General features: G+C 33.7%; 7 protein-coding genes across 7 annotated transcripts; 3 read left to right on the top strand and 4 right to left on the bottom strand.

Moving 5' to 3' along the window:
• Nucleotides 1-1,311: 1,311 nt before the first annotated feature.
• Nucleotides 1,312-3,301, top strand: LOC115720919 (UDP-glucose iridoid glucosyltransferase). Its single transcript, XM_030650127.2, has 2 exons — nucleotides 1,312-1,962; nucleotides 2,323-3,301. The coding sequence occupies exons 1-2, from the start codon at nucleotides 1,488-1,490 to the stop codon at nucleotides 3,195-3,197; spliced, it is 1,350 nt and encodes a 449-aa protein (XP_030505987.2). The 5' UTR covers nucleotides 1,312-1,487; the 3' UTR covers nucleotides 3,198-3,301.
• A 284-nt stretch (nucleotides 3,302-3,585) lies between these two features.
• Nucleotides 3,586-4,017, bottom strand: LOC115720920 (18.2 kDa class I heat shock protein-like). The gene has a single exon (XM_030650128.2). The coding sequence runs from the start codon at nucleotides 4,015-4,017 to the stop codon at nucleotides 3,586-3,588; it is 432 nt and encodes a 143-aa protein (XP_030505988.2).
• A 185-nt stretch (nucleotides 4,018-4,202) lies between these two features.
• LOC115720373 (uncharacterized) lies at nucleotides 4,203-8,264 on the bottom strand. Its single transcript, XM_061109502.1, has 3 exons — nucleotides 7,725-8,264; nucleotides 5,628-7,551; nucleotides 4,203-5,536 (listed from the first exon to the last, which is right to left on the bottom strand). Exons 1-3 carry the CDS (start codon nucleotides 8,262-8,264, stop codon nucleotides 4,203-4,205), a joined length of 3,798 nt encoding a protein of 1,265 aa, XP_060965485.1.
• A 1,037-nt stretch (nucleotides 8,265-9,301) lies between these two features.
• On the bottom strand, nucleotides 9,302-10,168 carry LOC133034419 (uncharacterized). The gene has a single exon (XM_061109501.1). The coding sequence runs from the start codon at nucleotides 10,166-10,168 to the stop codon at nucleotides 9,302-9,304; it is 867 nt and encodes a 288-aa protein (XP_060965484.1).
• A 7,592-nt stretch (nucleotides 10,169-17,760) lies between these two features.
• Nucleotides 17,761-18,412, top strand: LOC133034417 (uncharacterized). Its single transcript, XM_061109500.1, has 2 exons — nucleotides 17,761-18,112; nucleotides 18,222-18,412. Exons 1-2 carry the CDS (start codon nucleotides 17,761-17,763, stop codon nucleotides 18,410-18,412), a joined length of 543 nt encoding a protein of 180 aa, XP_060965483.1.
• Nucleotides 18,413-19,612: 1,200 nt separating this feature from the next.
• On the bottom strand, nucleotides 19,613-20,581 carry LOC115718740 (class I heat shock protein). The gene has a single exon (XM_030647565.2). It carries the CDS (start codon nucleotides 20,307-20,309, stop codon nucleotides 19,881-19,883), a length of 429 nt encoding a protein of 142 aa, XP_030503425.1. The 5' UTR covers nucleotides 20,310-20,581; the 3' UTR covers nucleotides 19,613-19,880.
• Nucleotides 20,582-24,013: 3,432 nt separating this feature from the next.
• Nucleotides 24,014-24,730, top strand: LOC115718620 (18.5 kDa class I heat shock protein-like). Its single transcript, XM_030647434.2, has one exon. The coding sequence runs from the start codon at nucleotides 24,106-24,108 to the stop codon at nucleotides 24,568-24,570; it is 465 nt and encodes a 154-aa protein (XP_030503294.2). The 5' UTR covers nucleotides 24,014-24,105; the 3' UTR covers nucleotides 24,571-24,730.
• The last annotated feature ends 2,646 nt before the right edge of the window (nucleotides 24,731-27,376 follow it).

The raw sequence follows: 27,376 nt of genomic DNA, 5'->3' as shown, positions 1-27,376 counted from the left end.
CAGCCAATCTTCAATTCATTTAAGCAAGAATCCCGTTTACCGTGAGAGATCTAAACACATCGACATTAGAAGGTTCTGGATAAGAGAAAAGATAGAAGATGGTGAAGTCTATCTTGAGAAAGTACCAAGTGAAGAGAACCCTGCTGATGTAGGAACCAAGGTGTTGCCCGTGAGTAAATTCCAACATTGTTTGGATTTACTCAACATAGGTCTTGACTAATTCAACAGGATCACTCCCCCAAGTGTAGTAAGTCTATTAAGGTTCAGTTTAGAATGGATTAAGGTAGAATTTGTGGTAAATAATCCACTCTAAACTAAACCAGCTTTGATAGCCAAATCAGTTGGAAAATCGGTTAATTTCAATTGAGTTCCTTCCTATTTGGGAAGTTGGTTAGTTAGTTAAATAACTAACTTGTCTTAAGTTGTTAAGGGCTGGACATGTCAGCTACTAACAACTATATATTAAACTCTTATTTGTAACCAGAGTAAGGCCAAAAAAAAAAAAGAGAGAGAGATTTTGAGAGTGATCATGCAGAATAAAATCAAGTCTACATTGGCTAAATTGCTCTAGTTTTGAGTGTTGAAGAGCCTAGATTGACTGTGATTGTTCTTGATGATCATGTACTGAAATTGGTGTTCGTAATGGCTAATTCATAGTGGAGAAATCTCCTTGGGGGAGAGCTGGAATAAGACTCAAAGTATGAGATCCGAACCAGGATAAACTTCTTGTGTTCTTCTCTCTGTTTTTTTTTTTATTATTATTATTGTTTTAATTATCTTGTTTATAATTCTGGTTTTGTTGCTTTAATTCTTGTTGATTATTTAACCTTAGATTGATCTGAGTCAGTATTGTATGTTTACAACAATAATACATTCCTCTCTATGTAATATATAAAATACATTTGCCATCCAATTTCATTTTACCTTTTTTTTCCTACTTCTATTTCAATTTTAAAATATTTGAATTTAGAATATAATTTTTTTAATTTTAATATCATTCAATAAACCTACTTTTTTTTTTTTTTTTTTGAAACAGAGGATGCTTTAAAACCTGAGAAAAGAGTACAACATGACAAGAAGCCTCAGGTAAGCCAGGAAGGCAAACAATCATTCAATAAACCTACTTTTAAAAGCAAGATTATGCAAATAAATAAACTGTTATTAACTTGTTCTATATTAAGGCACCATTATGATATGTCATCACTTTTTTAAGTAACCATCTATAGAGAATAGCCGAGAAATATATAAAAACAAAACAAAAAGTTAAAAAAAATTATTACTTTTAATAAAATTTTACGAAATCAAAAAACAAAAATAAAATTGTGCTAAACTCAACTTTTTAATAATACCATTAAACTATAATAAATGACCGATTCTAAGTAGGCTCTATGCAAGAAATTTCACATACTTTTTGAGTTGGACTATAAAATATGATTCTAAAACAAAGAAAATAAAGCTTGCCTTTGAGAAGCCAAAAAAAAAAAAAAATGGAAGCACAGAGACAAAACAGATTAATTCTTGTTCCATGTCCATTCCAAGGCCACATAACTCCTATGCTTCAACTAGGTACAATCCTTCATTCAAAAGGCTTTGTCATCACAGTTGCTCATACTAAGTTCAACTCTCCCAACCCCTCCCAATACCCTGATTTCAACTTCTTAGAAATCCCTGATGGCTTATCAGATCTGAATGTTTCTTCCAAGAATTTTGTATCTGTTTTATCTGATTTTAACATCACTTGCAAAATTCCACTCCAGGAAGCGTTGACTCAGATGGTAAAAACAGATGGCCACCTTGAAAAAATCAACTCCATCATCTATGATGAGTACATGTACTTCTCCAACGATGTTGCTAATCATTTGCAGATTCCAAGCATCATCTTGTCGACTAGCAGCGCCGCAAACATGCTAACTTACCAAGCAATTCCAAGACTTGTAAAGGATGGTTATAGTCCCCTGAAAGGTGAGTAGAGGTCTTTTCTTTTTTTGATGGAACTAAAGTTGAAAAGTGATAGAATGGTTTGTTGTTGAAATTAGAGGTGTTGATTGGATTATATCTAATGTTTTTAAGTCTATATCCGATCCAATTATATATTAAATATTATATTTTACCATTTAATTAAATCCAATTAATTTCAATTATCCAATCGATTTAACATTATTCTATCCATTAGATATATTTCATTTCATGCCTTTCTATTATTTTAATTTGAAGTTATCTAATATTTTAGGCTTAATATTTTTTTTTATCAAAATGGTACCCTTCATTTTACTTTATCTTTTGAACTGTTGTACTTATATTGTACCACCATCTAACCTGCAGAAACTATGTTGCTGGATCCAGTACCAGAGCTTCAACCACTCAGATTCAAAGATTTGCCCTTTTCCAATTTCACAGACTCAAATGGTTTGCTGCAGCTTATTTCTGAAGCACACAAGACAAGAACATCTTCAGCAATAATATGGAACACCGCAAAATGTCTTGAACAAACACAGTTAGCACAGCTCGGCCAAGGATACCATATTCCATTCTTCCCAATTGGCCCTATGCACAAAATGGTCCCACCATCCTGTAACAACTTGTTGGAAGAGGACCATAAATGCATCTCATGGCTTGATAAACAAACAGATAACTCTGTCATCTATGTTAGTTTGGGAAGCATAGCATTTATGGATGAGAAAGAGATAGTAGAAATGGCATGGGGTTTAGCCAACAGCAAGCAACCTTTCTTGTGGGTAGTTCGAACTGACTCGGGCATTGCCGGAGATGTGATTAAAAAACTGCCTGAAAGTTTTGAGGAAACGGTAGGAGAAAGGGGCTGCACTGTGAATTGGGCACCCCAAAAAGAAGTCTTGGCACACAGAGCAGTAGGAGGATTTTGGAGCCACTGTGGTTGGAACACAACCATAGAAAGCGTCTCTGAAGGGGTTCCAATGATATGCCAATCTTATTTTGGCGATCAGAAAGTGAATGCGAGGCTTTTGAGCCAAGTATTGGGAGTGGGAATCCAGTGGGAGAACAAATTGGAAAGAGGAGAAGTAGAGATTGTTATAAGAAGATTGATGGTTGATGAAGAAGGAAAAGTGATAAGGCATAAGGCAAAAGACCTGAAGGAAAAGATTGAACTTTCTATAAGACAAGGTGGTTCTTCCTCTAGTTCTTTAAATGACTTGGTCAATCACATCTTGCTGTCTTAAATGAGTGAAAAGTCTCTGTTTCTCACTTTCTTTTTCCCTTATTCTTACTGTACTCCTCACAGAACTACACAAAAGTTTAAATCACAAATGTCTTTTAACTTCAATTATAGAGAAACTAAAGAGCAGAGCACATAATTCAGTAAGCTAAAGCAATAGTGAAAAACATTCAAAAACACTTAAAAGAACTATTATACTACTCCCTTATTAGAAAATTTGACACCCAAACGACATATTACAACAAAAACAACCAAAAACAACGATAAAGCATTATATCATAAACTATCTTTCAAAAAATACACGAACCCACTTAACCGGCGACTCAAATAACTTGGACAAACTCAATTAAACTAAACATGTTAATATTCAGACAAAAGAGACGAAATAGACCTCAGTCCTCGCCAGCAATTTCAACGACTCTGACCTCGGGCCTTCTAGCTTCCTCTTTAGGAATAGTAACAGTGAGAACTCCATTGTTCATAAAGGCCTTGAGCTGATCGAGCTTTGCGCTCTCAGGGACCTTGAAACTGGTCATGAAGCTGCCACTATCAGTGCTAATCTGAAGAACCCGTTCGTCTTTAAGCTCTACGAGCACGTCTTCATTGGCAAAACCAGGAAGACAAGCTTGGAAGATGTGGGCATCGGAAGATTCCCTCCAGTCTACACGGGAATTGACCGGAGCACCCAGGTTCAATTCCGGGAAAACGCGGGAAATTGAGGAGGGAAAGAAAGGAAAATCTGAGAGTGGGTTCCGGGGATCAAGAAAGAATGGGTCATAAACATTGATTCTTCGATCATTGTCGTTGGTTGGGACGATCGACATCGTTGGTGTGTGGATAGAGTTTGAACGGGAAACGACGGTACAGAAGATGAGTTCAGTCGAATCCAGGTATTTCTAGTATCTTCCTTAAAGTGGTTTCCCTATTTATACTTGGTTTTCATGATTTTTGGTTTTTTGTTTTGTTTTGTTTTTTTTTTTTTTTTTTGAGGGAAAATACTTTATTATTATTAAAGAAATAAGGATTCGTTTACGATAATAGAGTATATAGGTGGAGGAATAATCTCCAACCAAGTACAAGTCTCATCTACCCTTAATGCAAATTTAGCAAGCCCATGTGCAGCTGAATTAGCAACACGATTGACATGAGAAACTCTTACATTTGAGAAAAAAGATAAAAGACTAAGAACATCAAGAATTAAATCTGAAAACTCTGAATTTGAATTGAAGGGAGCTTTCAACGCGTTGACAACCATGAGTGCATCCATCTCAATTTGATCGATAGGTAAGTGATGTTGAAGAGCCCAATTGAGACCATAGAAAAGTGATTTGGCCTCCATCTCATGAGATTTGAGGTTGTCGAGCATAGGCATGGAGAGGGCAGCTTTCACATGGCCATTTGCATTTCGAAGCACCGCACCTAGACCTGTTTTGTGAGTAGAAATATCCACAGTCGCATCTGTGTTGAGCTTGAAGGTACCAGCTGCTGGAGGATGCCAAGCAGCAGAAGCAGATAGCCGAGGGAGGGGCTGGTGTGGGAGTGCTGGTGTTGCTGGTGTAGTAACTGGTATGGCAGCAGATGATCGTTGTTGGGCTGCTCTAAAATTTTGGAGAAAAACCGAGGCAAAGGCAGCTAGATTTTGGGCACATCTTGCTTTTTTCCCATGGATTATATTGTTCCGTTCAATCCAAATGGCCCACATAGTACAGAACAGCTGTTCCATCTCAGTTTTGTTGTACATAGAGGAAAGGTGTGTCACATAATCACCATTTTTCATAGATGCAGCAGCTGACCAATTAAAGCTTAAACCCAAAGATCGCCAAACAGCCTTGGCATACTTACAACTGAAAAGAGCATGTCCCGTTGACTCCCAAGCTTGTTTACAAATGGAGCAAGTTGAATCTGTGATGATCTTCCTTCGAACAAGTGATGTGGCAACAAGTAGAGCATCATGTATGGCGCGCCAAGGAAAGATCTTCACTTTTTGAGAGACTTGGAGAGACCAAAATAGTTTCCACCAAGCCACAGTTGATGTAGAAGTGGAGCTAAGATCTTCATCTTCCAAAGAAGTAGCTAGGTGATAAGCACTTTGAACCGTGAAGTTTCCTGAAGAATGGTGGTGCCATATCAATTTGTCTCTAGAGGGGAAGTAACTCAATGGAAGTGTGAGGATCTTATCAACATCAATAGGGCTAAAGTATTGCTGAAGTAAGGTAGCGTTCCATTGTCGTTCATCAGTGATAAGATTAGCCACAACACCATTGGAAGGACCCGAGTATGTCAAAGGTAAAAAGGATGTGTGCCTAGGAATCCACGGGTCAAATCCACTTCGAATCAATCTTCCTTCACCAATTTTCCACTGTAAGCCTTTTATCAACAACTCACGTCCCCAACGAATTCCTTGCCATGTTAGTGATAGGGGAGTGGCCCATACTTGCATCCAAGAAAGAGTTGTTAGGAAAATACCTGCTCTTGAGAAGTGTAGCAAGGAGAGAATTTGGATTTTCAACTAGCCTCCAAGCTTGTTTGGCAAGAAGAGCTTGATTAAATTGGATGAAAGAGCGAAAACCCATTCCACCTTCGCCTTTTGTTTTGCAAAGCAAATTCCAAGAACGCCAGTGAATCTTAGAACCATTTTCATTCATTCCCCACCAGAAGTTTGACATCATACTCTCAAGTTGGTTGCAAAAGTAGACTGGCAAGCGGAAACAACTCATAGCATAGGTTGGGATCGATTGGACTACCGCTTTAAGGAGGACTTCCCGACCCCCAGCGGAGAAGAGTTTTTCATTCCAAGATTGCATGAGTTTCCAAATCCTTTCCTTCATGTTACTAAAAAGCTCCTTTTTATCCCTGCCTGAATAAGATGGAAGGCCAAGGTACCGTTCATGACACTCACTAATCGGCATAGAAAGGTGTCGATGAAAGAAGACTTTGGCAGCCAAGGTGGTATTCGGGGAGAAGGACATCACAGATTTGTCTCGATTGATTAATTGGCCTGACGCTCGATGATAGGTATACAAAACCCTTTTGATGGATAGACATGAGCTCTCATCAGCTTGACAAGAAAGAAGACTATCATCAGCGAAGAGTAAGTGGGAGATCATGGGAGCCCGCCTAGTGAGTTTAAAACCATGTAAATTTCCCAAATCCTGCTCACGTTGCAACAACCGTGATATTCCTTCAGCACATATCAAGAATAGATAGGGAGATAAAGGACAGCCTTGGCGCAACCCCCTTCTTGGAGTCAAAGAACCCGTAACTTCACCGTTAATAAGGAAGGAGAATCGATTGGTAGTGAGGCAGCTCATGATAAGTGAGACCCAACCATTGGCAAATCCCATTTTCTTCATTACTTCGTCAAGGAACTTCCATTCAACCCTATCAAAGGCTTTACTCATGTCAAGCTTGAGAGAAGCAATGCCATGTTTCCCAGCAGTCTTGTTTTTAATTGCATGAACCAGTTCAAAAGCCACCAGAATGTTGTCAGTTATCAACCGATTAGCCAAGAATGCACTCTGAGTATCAGAAATAACCAAAGGAAGAACTTCTTTGAACCGAGCTACAATCATTTTCGTTACAAGTTTGGAGATGACGTTGCAAAGACTAATAGGCCGAAAATCCTTCATATGATGAGGCTTCTTAATCTTTGGGATGAGTGTGATTAAAGTGTGATTAAGGTTGGAAGGGTCGGCACCAGTGTTGAGTATGTTGAGGACGGCATGTGATACAAGATCACCAACAATTGACCAATGTTGTTGATAAAACATGGCGGACATTCCGTCAATTCCCGGGCTTTTGTCCAAACTCATTGTCTTTAGGGCACTATCAACTTCGGCTGGTGTGAATGGAGCAAGGAGAGCATCATTGTGAGCATTAGTTACCAAAGTGGGAATACAATCAAGTGTATGAGCAAGGGCACACTCATCAATGTTACCAGCTGTGAAAAGATCAGCGTAAAAGTCTTGAACAACAGTTGATATATCAGCAATAGAGGAAGCCTTACCACCCGAATTGTTAAAGAGAAACTTGATGTGGTTGTTGGTCCGTCGGGCACTAGCTTTTGTATGAAAATACTTGGTATTTCTATCTCCACAAGCAAGCCAATCAACTCGAGATCGCTGCTGCCAATACACTTCTTCTTGTTCCAATAACTCATCAAGGATTGATTCAGCTTGTTTTAGATCATCAAAGTGGCTGCTGCTATGACTGGAAGAATTATTGAGCTGCTCGACTTGCTTTTGACATTTTTTAATGTTTTTCTTCATCTTCCCATATTTGTGCTCACGCCAAAGTTGAAGTTGTCCAGCACATGTGGTAATATTGGAAATAATAGCAGCAATAGGGTCGGTGGAGTCCTTGTGTAACCAGTTTTCAACAATAATGTCTTTGCTGTCAGGATCGGACAGCCATAGCTTCTCGAATCTAAACCGATTCTTCCTTTTTTTTTTGTGGCGTGTTGTGTAGCAATCAGGTTGATGGTGGCACTAATGGCGCGATGGTTCGACTGAAAATAGTCTAGGTGATGTACTTGAGGGCACTCAAAGAAGGATTCCCAATGGTTGTTGATGAAACACCAATCAATGCTCTCTTTGATAGTATTAGTAGCAGCCCTATTTTTAGCCCAAGTAAAAGGGTCACCTTCAACTAGAGTTTCATGAAGACAACCTTTGTCAATGGCTTTTCGAAAAGCATCCATTTGGGATTCACAATGAAGAGCTCCACCCGATTTATTACTATTTGAGAGAATTTCATTAAAATCACCAATAACAATCCAAGGGAGATGAGGAGCAACATCCGCAAGTCTTTCAAATAGAGTCCAAGATGCTTGTCGATTATTGACTTCCGGGGCACCGTAAAAACATGTTAAATGAACCGTGGGGCTATTTTCTACCATCATGTAGCAATCAAAAAAAGTGGAACCCATATTAAGCAGAGTTATTTCCACTTCATCCTTCCAAAGTAACAAAAGTCCACCACTAAGGCCAGAGCGAGGAGATTCTAAGCCATTCGGGAAATGAAGAGATTGTCGCACACGAGAAACAGAGTTATCCGACAGTTTTGTTTCCATAAGAAACAAAATATGGAGAGATTGTTGTTGAACTAGAAATCGCAAATGTCTGAACGCACTTGGGTTCCCCAAACCCCGTGCATTCCAACTTATTATTTTCATGATGATGTGCGGGGTTGCCATGCAACCTCCGCAAGTGAGTCCGGGGAGAAATTAGAATCCTCAAGATCAGAAACTAAAATCTCATGATCATCATCTCGGGACAAGGGAGAAGATGATGCTCCTTGAGTGTTACGACATCGTTTCAAGAACTTCCTCATTGAAAGAGAATCGTTTTGTCTTTTGAAGGTGCTAGTGGGTGGTAAGTTTTCTTTTCCAATGGAGACAATGGTTGATGGAATTGTAGGATGATGTTTGAGGGGGACATTTAAAGTGGATGTAGTTGTGTTTGGGTGAAGTTGAGTTGTTTGTAGTGGTGGTGGATATGTGGCAAAGGTCTGGTTATGAACTTTAGGCATGTAAATGTGAGAGAGGTCAGAAATAGACTCACTGTGAGTGGTTCGGCCAGGACTTGCAGCAGACTGTGGGTGAGATTTGGTATTGGAAAGGGTAATAGGTTGCTGGTGTAGGCTGTTGCAGAGTGAAAAATGAGGCTGGGAGTAGCTCGGCTTGCTGGGGCAAGTGATATTGAGTGTGGTGTTGGTGTCATATGTATTGGGGGTATGCTTCTGTGATAAATTGGCAGAAAAAACCATAGGTTGTTTGTTTTTGGGGTTGCTGGGAGTCGATACAGGGCTAGGAGTGGAGTTAGAAGGCTGGTTTGTTGATGTAGTGGATGGCTGTGAAGAGACAAAAGAGCATGGAAAGGAGGTAGGGGCATCCGTAGGTTGGGAGATGGTAGAGTGTAGGATGTTGGAGTGTGTTGCAGGGCTGAGAGGCATAGGTGATATTGAAGAGGTTGTTGGTGTGAAGGCCGATTGTGGTGTTTGATAATGTGAGAAGTTTGGAGATATGTGGGAGTGAGAATTTTGCAGAGGCAAAGGGAAAGGATTTTTAGAGAATTCTCCTTCAAATAGTGTAGAAGGGGAGGCTTGGTATCAGTTTTTCAGAGATGGTAAAGTGGAAGTAAGTGTAGTTCGAGCCAAACGGGTAATTAGTGGCCAAGCATTGCCTTTTGCAAAATCTGTCAGATATCGGTCATAGTTGTGAGTAGGGAGTTTAGCACCTTTCATCCATGGTCCATATTGAAAATCGTCATCATTGCCGCTGTCCATACGTTCTATAAAAGCAACACAGCGCTCAAAAGGATGTCCCAACCGGCCACATTCAAAACAGAATTCCGGAAGCCTTTCGTAGCGGAAGTCGACCCGAAACTCATCTTTAATCCTTGGCACCCGAATCATTTGGCCTCTCAATAATGGTTTGTTCGTGCAAAGATTAACACGAACTCGTAAGAAATGACCCCACCCTTCATTGGTGGAATCATCAAATACTTCAAGAAACTCACCAATGATATTGCCAAGTGCTTCAGCAAGCAATTTAGACTTGCTTAAGAATGGCAGCCGATAGATTTGTACCCAGAAGGGTGTGAAAACTAAATCATCCTTTGAGACATTTTGCAGAGCATCTGGCGTGCGGAGAACAATGAGATGATTCTGAAAGTGCCAAGGCTCTTTGGTGAGAACCCGTCTTTTATTGCCTTCACAACCAAACTTTATATGAAATAGGCCATCTCCTTCCTGATATTCAGTGATTACAACACGGTAACAGCCTTGCCAATGTCCCGACATTTGGTCGATAAAGGCTTGCTTATACACATTCTGGTGAGTGAGAACCTTGGCTAAGAGGATGGGCTGGGTGGAATGATCGGGTAGGGGAGGGTTATATTCAGGTATACAAAACACAGATCTTTCCTCATCAGTAAGAGAAAGAGATGAATGTATATCATTTGAAAGTGAGTCCATGGAGTTGGGGAAGAACGAGGAGGGTGTGGGGCAGGGACGCCGACGACAGTGGTGGAGGATGCTAATGGAGGGAACGGTTAATACAAAAGGGATTTGAAAAAGATGATAAGAAATTGATGATAAAAGTAGTTAAAAAGAAAAAAAAAAAACTGATAACGGATATTGACCCAAGAAGGGCACTTGGACTTTTTAAATTATTTTTTTTACCAGGTCGAAGTTTTATTATTTTTTTTTTGTTGGTAACTATCAAAAATACTGGAAGGTTAATTTTTATAAAAATACTGTCACATACAAATTTTTTTAAATATATTCTTTATATAAAATATGAGTAGAATAAAAAATTGAATACTAAAAATAAAATTAGAACAATTAAAATATAATAGTAGAACGATAAAGAAAATTTAAAACAGTATACGGTATAAAAAATACACAAGTATTTTAAAAAAAAATTCTGCACCACAATAAAAAAAAATTAAAAATTTCAGTATGTAATGTAAAAAGATATTTTTTTGGATCTAATAAAAATACTCATTTTTTTGTTATTTTTATATTTTCTCACTTTTTTTTTACATTTTACTATATCAAATTTTAAAAATACTGTGTTGAAGTTTTAAAATTACAAAATTACTTTAAACAACTAAAAAATAACTCTAAACCAACTTAACAACACATGAAAGTAACTATAAAACAACAAAAAAATAACTACAAAGTGATAAAAAATAACAAAACAATAATATAATTGCAATATGTAAAACAATATCAATTCATCAATATGATTTTGTATTATGAAGTTTTTTTTGTTTTAGTTTTAACACTTGATTTATCTTTTTGTACTATTACATTATTTTTGTTCATTGAATTTATTGTTACAACTTCATACTTTTAACCTTTTTTTTTTCTCTTTTCTTTTGTGAGTTAGCGGCATTTAAAATGATAATTTATTTTTAAAAGTTAAATAAATAATTACATTAATAAAATAAATAATAAAATCTTATGATTCAAAATAGAGAGTAAAAGACCATCTCTAATGGGAGATGTAAAAATTGAGCTATATTTTGTACAAACAGTAGTTTTGTGATATTTTTACATCAACTTTTACTATTGTGCTCCAATGCATAATTGTAAATCTTGGTTCAAAATTTAATATGTTATTTAATGCTCACTTAATAATTTATTAAAAAATATAAAATAATACTAATAATGTAAAGTGAAATGTAAAATTTAATAATAAAATTATAATAATACAAGTCATTTAATGCAAATGAGTATGTTAGTTAAAATTTAATAATAAAATATTAAAAATAGTTTTATGGTAAATATAAAAGCATAACATTTATTGTGATGTAAATTTTGCATCATGCTATATTGTGATGCAAATTTAAATCACTTTTAATTATGTGAGAATTTTGCATCATAATTTAGCACATCATTGGAGTACACTTTTAACAAAATAAGTTATATTTTGTATTTGCATCACTTATTTGCATTTCCATTAGAAATGCTCTAATATAAATAGGGATCAAATCACTTCGCGTAAGGTTGTATTTTATTTAGTAATAATTAAGTCATAAAACTATATTAAATTTTAAATTTTGCATTTTTGTAGAAATTTTTAATAGTATAAATAAGTATTCTACTAAAAAATACGACAATAAATAAAATAATTAATATTGTACTAAAAATAAATTAATATTGTAGATAAATTTTAATTTTTTTAAATATTTTGAACTAAAAAGATAATTAATTAATGTGTCGCCATAAACATGTTGGAGGCTTGGGTTTCAAATGTCTAAGAGATTTTAATTTGGCCCTTTTGGGGAAACAAGGTTGGCGTTTGTTAAGTCATGAATCCTCACTGGTGGGTCGGGGTTTTAAATTGTGATATTATCCTCATAGATCCTTTCTCTCAGTTGAAATGGGGGATAATGCAAGCTTCGTTTGGCGAAATATTTTTGAAGCTAAGGACCTATTGCTGGTTGGTGCAGTACGTTTTACAGGTACAGGTGCTAATGTTTCTATTTTGAAGGATCCATGGCTCCCTGAGTGCAACCCTTTTGTTACTTCCAATCACCCAACATTATACAACAAAGATATTAGCTGCCTATTTAAGATGAACTCGAGAACTTGGGACGAAGAGATTATTACCGATCTAATGTCCGAGATCAAAATCTCAGCTTCTCTATACAGTTGAGTGATTCAGCAAGGGTCAATCATTGGCCTTGGAAATTTGAGACAGATAGTAGGTACACTGTTAGCAGTTCATATCGTCATTTGCAAGTGATCAAGGGGGCCTAGTTTGATTCTAAAACCACTGACTTCTAGCGTAAATTATGGAATTTAAAAATTCCACCTAAGGTCTACAACTTCCTTTGGAGGGCTGCTTCGGGGTCCCTTCCTACTTGTGCTCAGCTGGTTAAAAGGCATGTTTCTGTGAGTGTCATTTACCCTTTATTCCAGGCAACAGATGAAACAATTTTCCATGCTTTGATTGGTTGTTCTTATGCTCGAACCTGCTGGAGTAGGACCATGGTAGACATTGGCAACATCCTGGATGGCAATTTTTATAGTTGGCTTCTGGTGTTGGCTGGGAGAGGAAAAATAGGGGAGCATGAAGAGCTAGCCATGGTAGCTTGGGCAATTTGGAAAGCCAGAAATGATTTCGTCTGGCAAAATAAAACTCGTACTACTACAAATATTGTTGCTTCTGCAAGATCTTACCTTGATCAATTTAAATATGCTCAAGAAAGAAGAGGTTATTCTCTTTCTCACCTATTGGATGGTGAAAAACGGACTGAGCATTGGATTGTACCATTGATAAATCACATTAAGGTTAATGTAGATGGAGCATTGTTTGAGCAAGAGGGTCGGTTTGGTGTTGGCTGTGTGGCTCGAAATAGCCCAGGCAGGGTGTTAGAGGCTTACACTTTGGGAAAACTAGGACTAGTCCAACCTGAAGTTGCAGAAATTGTTGGCATTAAAGAGGCCTTGAGTTGGATTGCAAGACATCCTTGGCGACAAGTTATTCTGGAAATTGATAGTCTAATATGTGTTCAAGCTATTAAAGGTAGCATCTCTTTGTCATCTCAGTTTGGTCTCTTAGTCCAGGATGTTCGTGACTTTTTATTATTTTATCAACGTGTTGATTTATGTTTTGTAAAACGATCTGCAAATAGAGTAGCTCATAGTCTTGCTAGGAGCTCTTGTTTCTCACCAGGTCGTGTGCTTCAGTTGGAGAATTGTTCAGCTGAAGTGTGTTCTATTGTTTTTGGAAGATTTTACTTGTTAATAAGAATCAAAGGTATAACAATTAGGGACTTCCAAAATTAGAAAATTAAGTGAGAGAAGAGTGAGTGACGAGAGGGTAATAATATAAATTTAATGGGTAATGAAATAATAGTAATTAATTAAACTAACACCTTTGTTAAATCTCTATTAAAGTTAACGGTAACAATATTAAAATACGGTTAAACTAACAAAAAAATTGTTAAATAGCTACTTTTAATATATAAAGATATTATATTTATATTATATGATTAATTAAGAACAATAATAATATAATCGTCTATTTAATTAAGAAAGGATATAATAGGTATATACTTAGATCTAAGGTGATTTGAATTAGGTTTTGAGTGAGATTTTTTCTCAGCCACTCAAAACAATTTATCGTATTATTTTAATTAAATAAATGATTAATCAAAACCTAAGAAAATGTATATATAAATTAAAGAAAGAGATGAATATAGAAAACCCTAATGTCTCATCTTTTTTTTTTTTTTTTTTTTTGTAAATTTTGAATACAACACTAATGTGTAACTCAAAATTTTCATCTCTCATTCCTCAATGATATTAGCCATATGCATGTCCTTAATGAGTTGAGAAACAACCGACACTAGTCATGAGTGATACCAAAGAAACAGTGATGAACACAATTAAAGGAGATGAAGATCTAAGTTTAGTTCTTGATAATACTCTGCGACAGAAAAAAATAATAGCTAAAGAGCTGAGCGAAAGGAGATATTATATTCCGTTGAAATCAATGCAAGGTTTATTTAACTTTATGTGTTTAATATATCATTTTAGGTTTATTCATATTTATAGGATGTTAGATTATAGTTTATAATCAACATACATGAATAGTAAACTAAGATCTTGGTTAAATAATTTCAAACATATATTAACACATATACACATATATAATATATATGAGTTATTACTATTTAAATTCAACATTAGTGATTAACCTTTTTAAAACAACTCCAACTTAGGTATTTAAATTGTTATTAGTATAATGTAATATCGAGTTTCCTATAGTTTAACTCGTAAAAGAGTAATATTATATCATAGTCCGTATTATTGTTTTTTTATACAAATTTTACTTACCTCAAAATATATAGCATAAAATAAAAAACTAAACGAAACAAAACAAAAATGTAATCATAAAATGACATAGAAGCACCTTTTTTAGGAGCAGGCAATGAGATACTTTCTAATCTTCTTCACCAATCTCAAAATCAATACAACGACCATAAAAATGTTGATTTCCATAATTTTCATCCATGCGATGCTAAAATAAAATCTAATTTATTAATTCAAATCATCAATTTTTCCATCAACCAAACATTACATTGTAAATACATACACACAAATGGAAATCAACTAATAGAAAATAATTGATAGAAAAACCTAAAAAAATGTACTTTGATTGGGGTTTTCTTCCTTTGAGATGAGATTAGTGATTGAGAGAGTGAGAGATGGACTGAAGATGAAGAGGAATGATCACACCAAGAAAACTCAAAAAATAGTGAGTTTAGAGAGAAAGAGGAATGAAAAGATGAAGAATAGAAAAAAAATTACCGCCCAATGATGAATGAAGAGATGCGACAGAGAGAGGGTATCTCCATTGACACCGTCGAGGGAGAGAGTGAGTCGTCGAGGGAGTGAGAGAGTGAGTCATCAAGGGAGAGATAGAAGATGAAGCTCTCCTTGTTGTCGTCTAGGCCATGGAGGGAGGACGTCGTTGTCGTCGAGGATTGTGGTTTTAGGATTTGGAGTTTGGGGTCTTTGATAAGCGAATAAGGAAGAAGAGAAACTGAAAGGTCCTTTGTCTCCTTATTTAAAAACGAAGACAAAAGTCTTTGTTTTTACGCAAACGATGAAAGTTATGAAACGTGTCTTAAAATAGTTTTATCTTCGGATTTATAATTTATTAATGAAAAAATAAAGATAAATGTTATATTTGTAGTAGTGTTTAACGAGTGAATAAAAAAAAAACTAATAACATAAACTGGAGTTCATGATCACTCAGAATTTAGGCCGATCTACTATTGATTATCATTGTGATGTGAATTAAGTCTTTTATAGTAAATTGCATATTTGATAAAGACAATTTAATTACATATTAGTCAATGGCATATATAATCTCAATTGTATACAACACTTTTATTAGATGTCATACAAAATCAACAATCTGAATCAAGATTACTTGCACCGAATAATGAGAATCAATGAACCATACTAGCAAGTACCGTTGATTAAAGATTTTATAACTTTAATATGTTGCTAACTATTTTGTTCATGGCTAAATAATCTCAATTCTCCATACAATACAAGTCACAATCTCATATATGAATAAAGAATTTTTTGATATTTATGTATAAATGATTCAATATTATATATTAATAATTCAACATTGAAGCATATATCAAAATGTTCAACTAATATTTATAAACAATAATGTCTTTACAGGCTTTTCAGGACATAAATCCTAACATCTTGCCTCACAACCCCATAGGACCGACCTTGATACCAGACCCAGCCCCGACCTTGCCCTTCTATCCCGGACTTAAACCCAGTTCTAGACCCCAAACCTTGGAGGTTGACGTACCCAACTATAATTTTATCTCAAGCACCAACCGTAACCTTAACTTTCAACCATAATGCAATTTGAACTCATATATATATAAGCTTTAAATGAGAAAAACAGTCTTAGGGAATACTACTAAGCAAATCACTCAAATGGATTGAGAGAAAACAGATACATTGATAACCGGCATTAGCCAAAATAAAATTCTAAATACAAGATGGATAGCTGGGCCACCAAAAAATACTAGAAGTAGCTTACACATCTCTTTTCTTATGTATTCCATATTTCATGATGGGTTGTTATAAAATAAGTCTGTTTAGTAATTTTCTTTACTTAATTTTAAATTAATTATTATAAATTTTGTTTAAAAATAAATACACAGAAAAAGTTGATGTAGATGTTGTAGATTCAAAATTTTTTATTTATTTCTATTAGAGTTTGACTCAAATTATTTATTTTTTTTATTTATTTATCTACATATGTAAAGTTGTAATTTCTTTTTGGGTTATTATTAATTGTGGGAAAAAGAAAAGTCTTGGTGACCAAATTTTGATGAGTCTTCTTAAGGAAAATTTAGAATGTCTTGGTCCCCAAGCTATCTTGATGCCCAAGTTTTGTAACTTTATAAATATGTGTTTTGTGTGTGAGAGAGAGAGAGGTATGTGTGTAGAGAAAAATAGCGAGTTTTGAAAAGAGAGGTGTGTGTGAGTTTGCTATGTGGTGAGAGTGGGTAAGAAGCAAAGGGTGTCTTGGGATTTGGGTGGAGAGATTGAAATAGAGAGTATATGTAATTTTGAAGTGATAAGTGAAATATATCTCTCTTTGTGGGTTTGGTAGTTTTACCAAACTGAGTAAATTTTCTTTGCTTCATTTCTTTATTATTTCGCTGCGCTTGAAGTTTATCATTTTTCTCAACAAGTGGTATTAGAGACAAGGTTCAAATCAACACAGAAAATTTCAAAGATGGTGTCTTCCACAAAGTTTGAGATCGAGCATTTTGATGGGAAGAAACATTCAGTTTATGGCAGAGCACGGTGAAAGATGTGTTGGTACAACAAGGGCTTTTATAGGTACTGCATGGAAAGAAGCCTAAGAGTATGAGTGATGAAGATTGGGAGGAGTTGCAAGCAAAAGCAGTAAACACTATTTGTTTAAGTTTGGCTCTTGAATTAAAGTATAGTGTATTGAATGAAACATGTCTGTCTGAGTTATGGAAAAAGTTAGAAAAGCTTTACATGTCAAAATCCCTAACAAATAGGTTATATTTGAATAAACAATTATATGAGTTGAAAATGGTTGAAGGAGAAGATGTAAGGGATCATATAAATAGATTTAATAAGTGCATAACTCAATTGTTACGTGTAGAGGTCAAAATTGATGATGAAGAGGATCAAGCTATTATTTTGTTGGCCTCTTTACCAAAATCATATGAGACATTAGTGACTACACGTTTGGTTGGAAAGACTACTTCAACTGTAGATGAGGTGTCAACTGCTATTTTGGAGACAGATAGTATCAAGCAACCAAGTGGTGTGTCTCATATTGATCAAGCTCTTGTGACAAGGTCAGAATCAAGTCATGGTAGGAGTACATATAGAGGAAGATATGATGATAGAAGAGACCATCGCGCTCATTCACGCTCTTCGAGGGAAGTGGAGTGCTACTATATTGTCACAAAAAGGGACATGTTAGGCAAAATTGTGAAGAGTTGACCAAGCATCTTGAAGCAATGAGGAATCAAGAATGCAAAGAAACGTCAGATTCAACAAATATTGTTGGTGAAGGGTTTGAAAGTGACTCTGATATTCTCTCTGTCATAGCTGATGAAAATTTTTTTGACTCTTGGATTTTAGATTCTAGTTGTTCATTCCATATGTGCCCGTATAAGGAGTGCTTTGACACTTACAAGGCATATGATGGATGTACTGTTTTGATGGATAATGATTCTAGCTCTAAAGTTGTTAGAATAGGAACTGTTAAGGTGAAGATGTTTGATGGTGTTGTGAGAAAACTGACTGATGTGAGACATGTTCCAACATTAAGGAGGAGCTTAATCTCTTTGGGAGCTTTGGATACTCGAGGTTGTGTCTATTCCACAAAAGATAGTGAATAATTATCAAGAAAGGTGATTAGTTGTGAAGGGTAAGAAAGAGCGAAATTTGTATAAATTAGTCGGGAAGACTATTTTAGGTGGAGTTGTGAAGGTTGAGTCAAGTCACAAAAGGCATTCAGTTAGTGTGAAGGAATGTGACAAGGTGGAGAAGACTCCAATTTCAGTTAAAAGTTGTTTGAAGAAAGAAAACATCAATGAAAGATTGAAGAATGTGAAGACAAGTGCTCAAGTAAAGTTCAATAAGAGTATGAATTGGTTTGAGTTGTGAGTTTAGAGAATTTGAGTCAAGGTCGAGATTGTTGGAGTTTGACTCAAATTGTTTATTTCTTTATTTATTTATCTATATATGTAAAGTTGCAATTTATTTTTGGGTAATTATTAATTGTGGAGAAAAGTAAAGTCTTGGAAGTTTTGATGAGTCTTCTTAAGAAAGATTTGGAATGACTTGGTCCCCAAGCTGTTTTGATGGCCAAATTTTATAACTTTATAAATATGTGTTTTGTGTGAGAGAGAGGTATGGGTGTAGAGAAAAATAGTGAGGTTTGAAATTTTAAAGTGACAAGTAAAATATATCTCTTTTTGTGGGTTTAGTAATTTTACCAAACTGAGTAAATATTTTTTGCGCTTGAAGTTTATCATTTTTTCCAATAGTTTCATATACTTCTATATACTAGGTGATTGTTACGTGTCAAACCACGTAGTGTTAGTTTTATTTAATATTTTAGTTTTTTATTTTAATTAATAATTAAAATAGTATCATTATTTGAACGATTTGTTTTATAAAAATAAAATATGTGTCAGTATATTTAGTAAGTAAAACATAGTTGTGTTATAATAATGTATGTTATTAATAGTAAAATGTACATTAATCTTCTAATTGAAAAAAGTTCTATTATCTCATTTCATATCTAATAATAGCTACACAACTATATATTTATAGACTTTCACACTCTTTGCAAATTACTAATAAGCACTAATAATATTTTCATATTCTAATATTTTTCAACTTTCTCCTCTTGGTGGTAAAATTAAAAATAAAACTAAAAATAAGCACAAACATATAAGGTAAATACTAATTACAGCCCATTTCATCTTTTTTTTTATTTATTAATATTCTCCCAAGATAGGTTTGTTAGAGAGATATGTGGCTAAGATGATTTTTTTAATTTAAAAAGAGATTATTAATATTTAAAAAATTGTTTATTTAAAAGATTGTTTAATTTTTTGGTTTAATTATTGGGTTTATTTTTTAACGGGAGATCAAACTAATCGTTAAATTTAACAGAATATTCTTTGTATATTCTGTTAAACCAAGAATATTACACATTTTATCCATATTTCTTTTTTTTTTTTTTTTTTTTTTTGAGAATGAATAAACTTCACACCAAGGCATCTGCCAAAAGAGGCAAAGGTCAAATACGATTGGCTCCGGACACTAAACCTTTGCATAATTCAAGTTAAAGTTAAATATTTAAAATTTGTCAAATATTATTATAATGATGATCTTTAAATTTATAACAAAGCGAACAATTATTTCCTATTATTTATTTTTACAATAATAATATTATAAAACAGATAATAAACACATGAACATGTTACACTTACTCATTTATATTCAACTAATCTAAAAGGACATGCAAACACTTATTATACACAGAATTGTCATTTTTTTTTTTAATAATCAAATAGAATTGACATAATTAAACGAGTACTGTATATAATAGCTTCTGAAAATCTCATGAACCAGAGATTTGAATAGCTTTACTAACATCAAGCTTCTTCACCTCTGCCTTAGGGACAACCATAGTGAGAAGACCACACTCCATGCCAGCCTTTACTTGATCCAATTTAGCATTCTCCGGTAACCTAAGCCACCTCAAGAACATTCCTCTTCCCTGCTCATCATACCTTATTTTCTTCTCCTTCTCCTTCTCCTCCTTGCCACTAACCTGGAACAGTACTCTATCGTTTTCGTAACTGACTTTAGTTTCTTCTTTCTTCACCTGAGAAGGTACCGGAATTGACGATTCTTCGCCGGCCGAAGTAGGAGAAGTGTAGTCCGGGAAGAAGAAAGAGAAGTCCTTCAAAGGGTCCCACACATCGATAGCGTAAGTGTCCAAAGGGTCACCTATTCTTCCCCGGAAGGGGCTGGGAACGCTCGACATTTTCTGGTAACGACTGTTGTATATATATATATATTGTACGGTCGCTCACTGAAACTATTTTTGCTTAGTTTTGTTATTGTTTTACTTTTGTTTTTCAATAAACTTTGATGAGTTGATCGAAGAGCTTAGAAGTGAGCCGGTATTATAATACTCGAAGTCGGAGGGCAGTATTCTAGTGCTTTCCTGTATATTTGTCTGTTTGCTACAGTTTTGGATAAAATTTTGTCATGTATCCTACGTGTTTCCAATTCTAAATTTAATAATTGACGACTCTATTATCTAAATCTTATATAAAATATTAATATATATTGATATATAGTGCCTATATCACAATATCACATTCTTCTTGAGATGATTTGTTTTTATTTAATTCCACGTATATTTCGACTGCTTTAGAAAATATATTTGTAGTATATATTTTGTGGTGTAATCAAACTACACCTATCACTAACATAAACCAGAAGAGAGTATAGTAAAAATAACAAAGAAACAAAAGAAAAACTTGAAAAGAAATGAAAAATTGAAATTTTGCAAATGTCAATAATAAATACGAACATATAAAACTGTATACGTTTGCAAAAACTAGTTTTGCAGTGATAAAGCAGAACAGACAGAATATAAAAATAAAGTTAATTAGTAATTTTTTCCCCCGAATTTTGACATGTACTAAATCGTGTCCCCTGAACTTTTTTGGCCGTTAGAAATTCTACCTAAACTATTGAGATTGTTAAATTTAAGGACTTTTGTCTAATTTCATTCAATTTTACTGTTTCAGTGATTGTTTAGCCCAGACTTTGATACCTACCAAATCATGTCCCTCAAACTTTGATATGTACTAAATCATGCCCCTTGAACTTTCATCCATGTTGGAATTTTCTTACTAAAATTAGACAAAAGTTCTTAAATTTAACAATTTCAATAGTTCGGGCGGAATTTTTAACGACCAAAAAAGTTCAGGGGGCACGATTTAGTACATGTCAAAGTTCGGGGGGAAAATTACTAATTAGCCTAAAAATAATTGCAGAAAATTAAATCACTTGACACAAGAGATTTGTACGTGGTATTAGTGTTCTTTCGAACATTCCTAGTCTACGGGGCCACGCTTACCAAATGAAATCAATTAATAAAGTATCAACAATTACAAAGACAATTGACTTAAACAAGTTTAGACTCCCTCTAAATTATTACCACAATCCTTTGTAATGCACTTTATGAATTTGACTTCTAAAACACCTTCAAACAACGAACTCCCTTTGTCTTTGAAGTGTGCGTGCTTACTTCCTCCCGAAGTAAGACTTGAACAAGTCTTCTCCCGTAGACCTCTCTCTCGTTCAATTAAGTTGTTCTAACAAACTCTAAGACAGAGTAAGAATATATATGAAAAACACTAAAACCTAGATGAACAACTAGGTTCTCACAAAAATAACTTTCTCTTCTCAAATAAGAAAAATGCAAAAAATAAAATCTAGAAGAGGGACCGGGCATGAAGGAAAGAGGGACCGAGAGAGAGTTTGAGTGGAAGAGAGAGAAAAGGATTGAGATTTTTGACAAAGCTATTTTGGGGATTTTTGAAAATTTGTCCTATTTTAAAAATTACCTACACTAAGTGTTCTCCAAACTAATTTTGTATTAAAAAATGCATAATAATTCAAATTTCCCACACTAAGTTATATCATCCTATGTCTTTCATAAAAACTCATCAATTCTTAATTTTCAACACATTTTTCTCACTATTGGACCATTCAAAGAGAGTCATAGATAGAAATTACAAGGTAAAAACCTGTAATTTGTATGGCATTATCTCTAAAATCCATACAACTAAAAGGGGAGTAGGTCATTACCCGCTAAATAAGGGGGCTGAACCTCTATAAATCTTTGTGTGTCCTTTAGTATTTATCGTTCTTATTTACACGTGGTGATTGGCAATCATAAATAAGGCTCCGCTGTTAGTTGACTAAATTCTAAATTAAATTTTTTGAATTTGGGAAGTGTTGACTATCATTATCTAGTTTTAGTAGGCAAACTCATGTTTTCGTGTTATCATCTTTCATTTTTCCCCTCCAAGTAATGTTTTATTTTGAAAATTTTATTTAAAATTCATACAGGTACTTACAATTTCAAGTGTATTTTATTTTTACCGAATAGGTTGTCAGTGAATAATGTAATTTACTGAGCGTGTTTCTGGTTGAGCTTTCCTTAAGTTTTGAAGGTTAAGAGAATGCCCTCACCTGAGGCTTAGATGAAGCTAGTTAGTTAGCATTTGATTTTGTAGGCTTTCTTTTTTATTGGCTGTGGTCTTTGGAATGAGGTTTTTGAGGTTGATTTTTTGCTCAGTTGAGAGTTTCACTAATAGGCTTTTATTATGTTTTGGTTGAACATTAGATGAATGAATGATTAACTCTCAGGGGAAAAAGGAAAATCAATGGGATTTGTTCTGCTGAGTGTGATATTATTAGGTTAATAGTACTGATTTCTTGTTAAGATTGTCATGCACCCATGCTCTTTTTCTATTATAGAGTTATTACAAATTAGTAGAATGTTTAAAATAAAATTAGTAGAATGTTTATCAAAAATAAAATAACATAGTAGAATGTTTAATTTAATTTACATAGCTTATGTTTCATAATAGTTTCAGTAGTGGAAATATATGTAACATTTTAGGTGTATGTGTATGCTTCTTCTTGTTGAAAAAAGTAAAGGAGAGATCTCTTTTATAATGTTATTTTTGCTATCTACCTAGTAATTACCATGCACCCTAGTAATTACTTTATCTAGTAATTAATGAATTGCTCATCACACAAATTATGCACGCATGAGTAATTTGAGACAAAACACACAAATTTTTTTATATGTATTTGGATATGAGGTGGTAATTACATATGAATTTCTAATATCTTGTTTGGCAAAATAGTTAGTCATTACATGGGAAAATAATATTTTTTAGTAGCTAATGTTTAATATGGAAAATTTTTATTAATTACACATTGTAATTACATTCAATTCTCATGGGGGCTATGAGAATTGAAGAGTGTAATTGGAACCCCTCAATTACTTCCAATTACACATTTATAGTGTAATTACATAGTTAAACAAACATGTTAAATCGTGTAATTATTTCTAATTACACACAAATCTAATTACATTGTGGTTTTCCAAACGCACCCTAAATTAACAAAATAAACCTGAGCAATCTAAATTACAAATTTCAGAGAATTAATAACAACTTATTTACTATATTTTTAATTCAAAATAATATACATTAATATTAAATTAACAAAAGAAAATCTGAGCAATTGAAAAGTTTGAAATAAGAATGTAGAATACAATTTGATGATATTAATGGAATAATTCCCTAGTTATGAAATAAGTACTCTATAGAAGAGATGGAGATGATGAGTCTCTCTCCTAATTTTCCACCTTTTCTTTTTTCCTTCATCTATAAACCATAACCTTAATTTTACTAATTTTAGGGATGCTTAAAAAAAGAGAAAAAGAACTTTTATGTAGTAACGTTTGAGTGAAAGGCTTTAGTTTGGGCCTATTGTGTTTCAAATCTTTGCCCGTTAGAGAAGGCCCATGGGAAGCAACCGGATCCATCTAGAAAGCTCCCAAAGCAGCTAGAGCAATATTATGAGGCGGTTTGTAATAGAATGTGTGAGAAAGTACTGGATTTCCACTCATCTATACTATAAAAACAGAGTCGGACTCGGTCATTGCTCAGACCAATACAGACAAACAATCGAGTAATATACTCTGAACAATCTAAGTTTTCTAAATTTCTGTACGCAAAAGAAAAATGGCGATGATTCCAAGCTTGTTCGGTGGTCGAAGGAGCAACATTTTGGACCCATTCTCTATGGACGTGTGGGATCCTTTCAAGGACTTCCCTCTCTCTGTCCCGGATATCTCGAAGGAAACTTCTGCCATGGTTAACGCTCGAGTTGATTGGAAAGAAACTCCGGAGGCTCACGTGTTCAAGGCCGATGTACCAGGGCTTAAGAAGGAGGAGGTGAAGGTGGAGGTCGAGGAGGGACGAGTGCTGCAGATCAGCGGAGAGAGGAATGTGGAGAAGGAAGACAAGAATGAGACGTGGCACAGGGTGGAACGCAGCAGCGGGAAGTTCTTCAGGCGGTTCCGGCTGCCGGAGAATGCGAAGGTGGATCAGGTGAAGGCTGCAATGGAGAATGGAGTGCTGACTGTCACTGTTCCCAAGGAGGAAGTGAAGAAGCCTGATGTCAAAGCTATTGAGATCTCTGGTTGATATTGTGTTTGTAATTAAGAGAAAATTATGGCTTTGGAGAAATGTGTCGTGTGTGTTTGATTTTATGTTTTGAAAATATTGTATTATGAAATAGTGACTAAATTTGTAATTGATCCACCTTTTGTCTTACCTTTATAATTTTTGACTTGTTTTATGATCACTTTTAATTTGAAGTTAAACTACATATAATCAATAAGAAATTAAAGCTCTTATTGAAAATGGTTGTATTACTTACATTTTTTTGTATAGAAAAACTAATCACGTTGTTGTCTTTTAGCTAATTACGCTCTGATGAGTCCTTACGCTATGACTAACAAAGAAATAAAAAAAAAAAACATATAATCAACGTACAATCTTGTATGGAAAGTTGGAAGGTTATAGCTCTCTTGAGTAGAATAGAAATTTGAATTTTGCGAGTCTTGAAGCAGAAGAACAAATTGTTGATAAACTGTTTTAAATAATTTTCAGTCATTTTTAAGAAAGAATCTCAATAAGGTTAAGAATAAGTTTTGCTCTATCACACAACACTATTAAAATAGGCCGAATAACTGATTATTTGAAGTTAAAATGCATATAATCAACAACAGATTAAGCTCTTCTTGCAAATGGTTGTATTACTTACATTTTTTGTATAGAAAAACTAATCACGTTGTTGTCTTTTAGCTAATTACGCTCTGATGAGTCCTTACGCTATGACTAACAAAGAAATAAAAAAAAAAAAAACATATAATCAACGTACAATCTTGTATGGAAAGTTGGAAGGTTATAGCTCTCTTGAGTAGACAAAATTAAAATGGAAAAGTTTAAACCGATGAAAATAGATTTTGTTTCTATATTATGAATGGAAAATTATTGCCTAAGGAATTATATCTTACCTAATATATAAAATGTCTATGTAACGTTTTTTGTTGTGTCTTTTAACAGTTTGGAATCTATTTAACAGAATATGCTCAAAAATAAGTTAACTTTAACAGACACCTTAAATAATCACAAACCAAGACAACCATTTGCGTTCGCAAGACACCCATTCCTAAAAGCACCAATTCATTCACAAAGTCATAAATCATAAATGAAACAAAGAGAAAATCATCTTCTCAATAGTTTTAAAAAAATCAATATCAAACTTTTAATGGCACGGCCATCGACCACCACAAAAACAACCGCAACTTATTTCAATCAATCTCAAATTCAGATTCAAACACAAACTAAAATAAAACTAAAAATTAATATCAGATACAAAACAAGACAAAAAAAACCACAATCTCAAATCTCAAACAAGAAATGAAGAAAAATAGAAAAAGAAGAAAAAAATCACTAAATCTAGATCTGAATTGCTCTCCTCCCTGTCGCTTCCACCAACCTGTACGTCGGAATTTATCACAAATCTCTATTGATATCGGCAGCGAAACGGAGGCCACGAATGGCCAAGAACACGTCTCACACAATTTCTCTCTCACGCAATTCTCTGTGTTCCAATTTTGCGTCTCCAAAGGAAGACCAACCTTTAAGCCATCATTCATCTCTGGGTTTATAATTATCCCTCCATTATATTGGGTACATTAAAGGGTTTGCCAAATACTGAAATTCATAACTAATTAAATACCAATTTCACTTCGTTTTGTAATTAATGGTAATTGGAAAAATCTCTGTGAGAAGAGGGAGGAAAGAAGAAGAAAGAGAGTACCGATGGAAAAATTGACTTTTAATTTAGGGTTTTATTTTTTTTAACTTTTTATTTTATTTTATAATATGTTTTTAAAAATAATAAATTTAGTATTAAAAATGAAAATGTGAAGTCAATGAAGAATCTTTTTTGAAAAAAAAGTAAAAAACCATTTAAAGATATTTTTTTTAAAAAAAAAAATTTAATATATAGAAAGATAAAATCAAACCTTTCTAAAAGTTTAGTTTTTAAATTATTTCATAATATTGCATTTAATATTTTTAAATTATATTATTATTAAATTTTTTTTATTTGTAAAGATTATGTATACCAACGGATAATTATCTCTACATCAAAAATAGAAGAATTGATAAAAAATGAAGACAAAAACTATAAAATAGTCAATTTTAATGATTTGGACCCCTAAATGTCTTCTAAAGAAGAAATTAGTAATTTAATATACTAATAATATTTTCCTTCTATGCAAAGTCCTAATTAAATCTAAAATATTTTAACATTCGAAAAGTAGATATATTAGTGGTCGCAATACAAGTCAAGTCACCAAAAGATGTAACATATGTGGAATAAAAAGAATTTAAGAAATATATCTGATTAATAAGAGGTACGAAAAAACTTAGTTAAACCGAATATAATATTTTTTATATTATTATAGTTTAAGAATTAGAATAACAACCTTATGTAATATTTTTTAATAATTAAACATTTTATCTAAAGAAATAGAACTGAAACTTACTTAATATGTAATATAATATTTTATGTAAGTATATACAATAAAACTTTTAAATAATATTTATATTATTATATCAAATGTTAAATAGAAAAAATACATTTACAATTGAGATGCATCTATATGTAGTACAAGAATATATACTCAAATAAATGACAAAAATACTAACTTTTGTAATTTATTTCTCAAGAAAAGACTAAATATATTGAAAATATTTCTAATGAATTAGTAACAAAGTGTTAGATAATACAAACTTCTACTGATCAAGAGAGGATAAAGACTCAAAGATACAAGAATTTTAATGTATACTCTATTGAAGAAGCAAAACAAGAAAAAATTATTATATCTTCATCTTAGATTATAAATTACATATAAGTAATAATTTAAAAATTATA

Source organism: Cannabis sativa, chromosome 2 (genome assembly GCF_029168945.1).
Source record: "Cannabis sativa cultivar Pink pepper isolate KNU-18-1 chromosome 2, ASM2916894v1, whole genome shotgun sequence".
NCBI lineage: Eukaryota > Viridiplantae > Streptophyta > Magnoliopsida > Rosales > Cannabaceae > Cannabis > Cannabis sativa.
The sequence above is the reverse complement of the archived record's forward strand: the minus strand, read 5'-3'. Positions and strand labels throughout refer to the sequence as shown.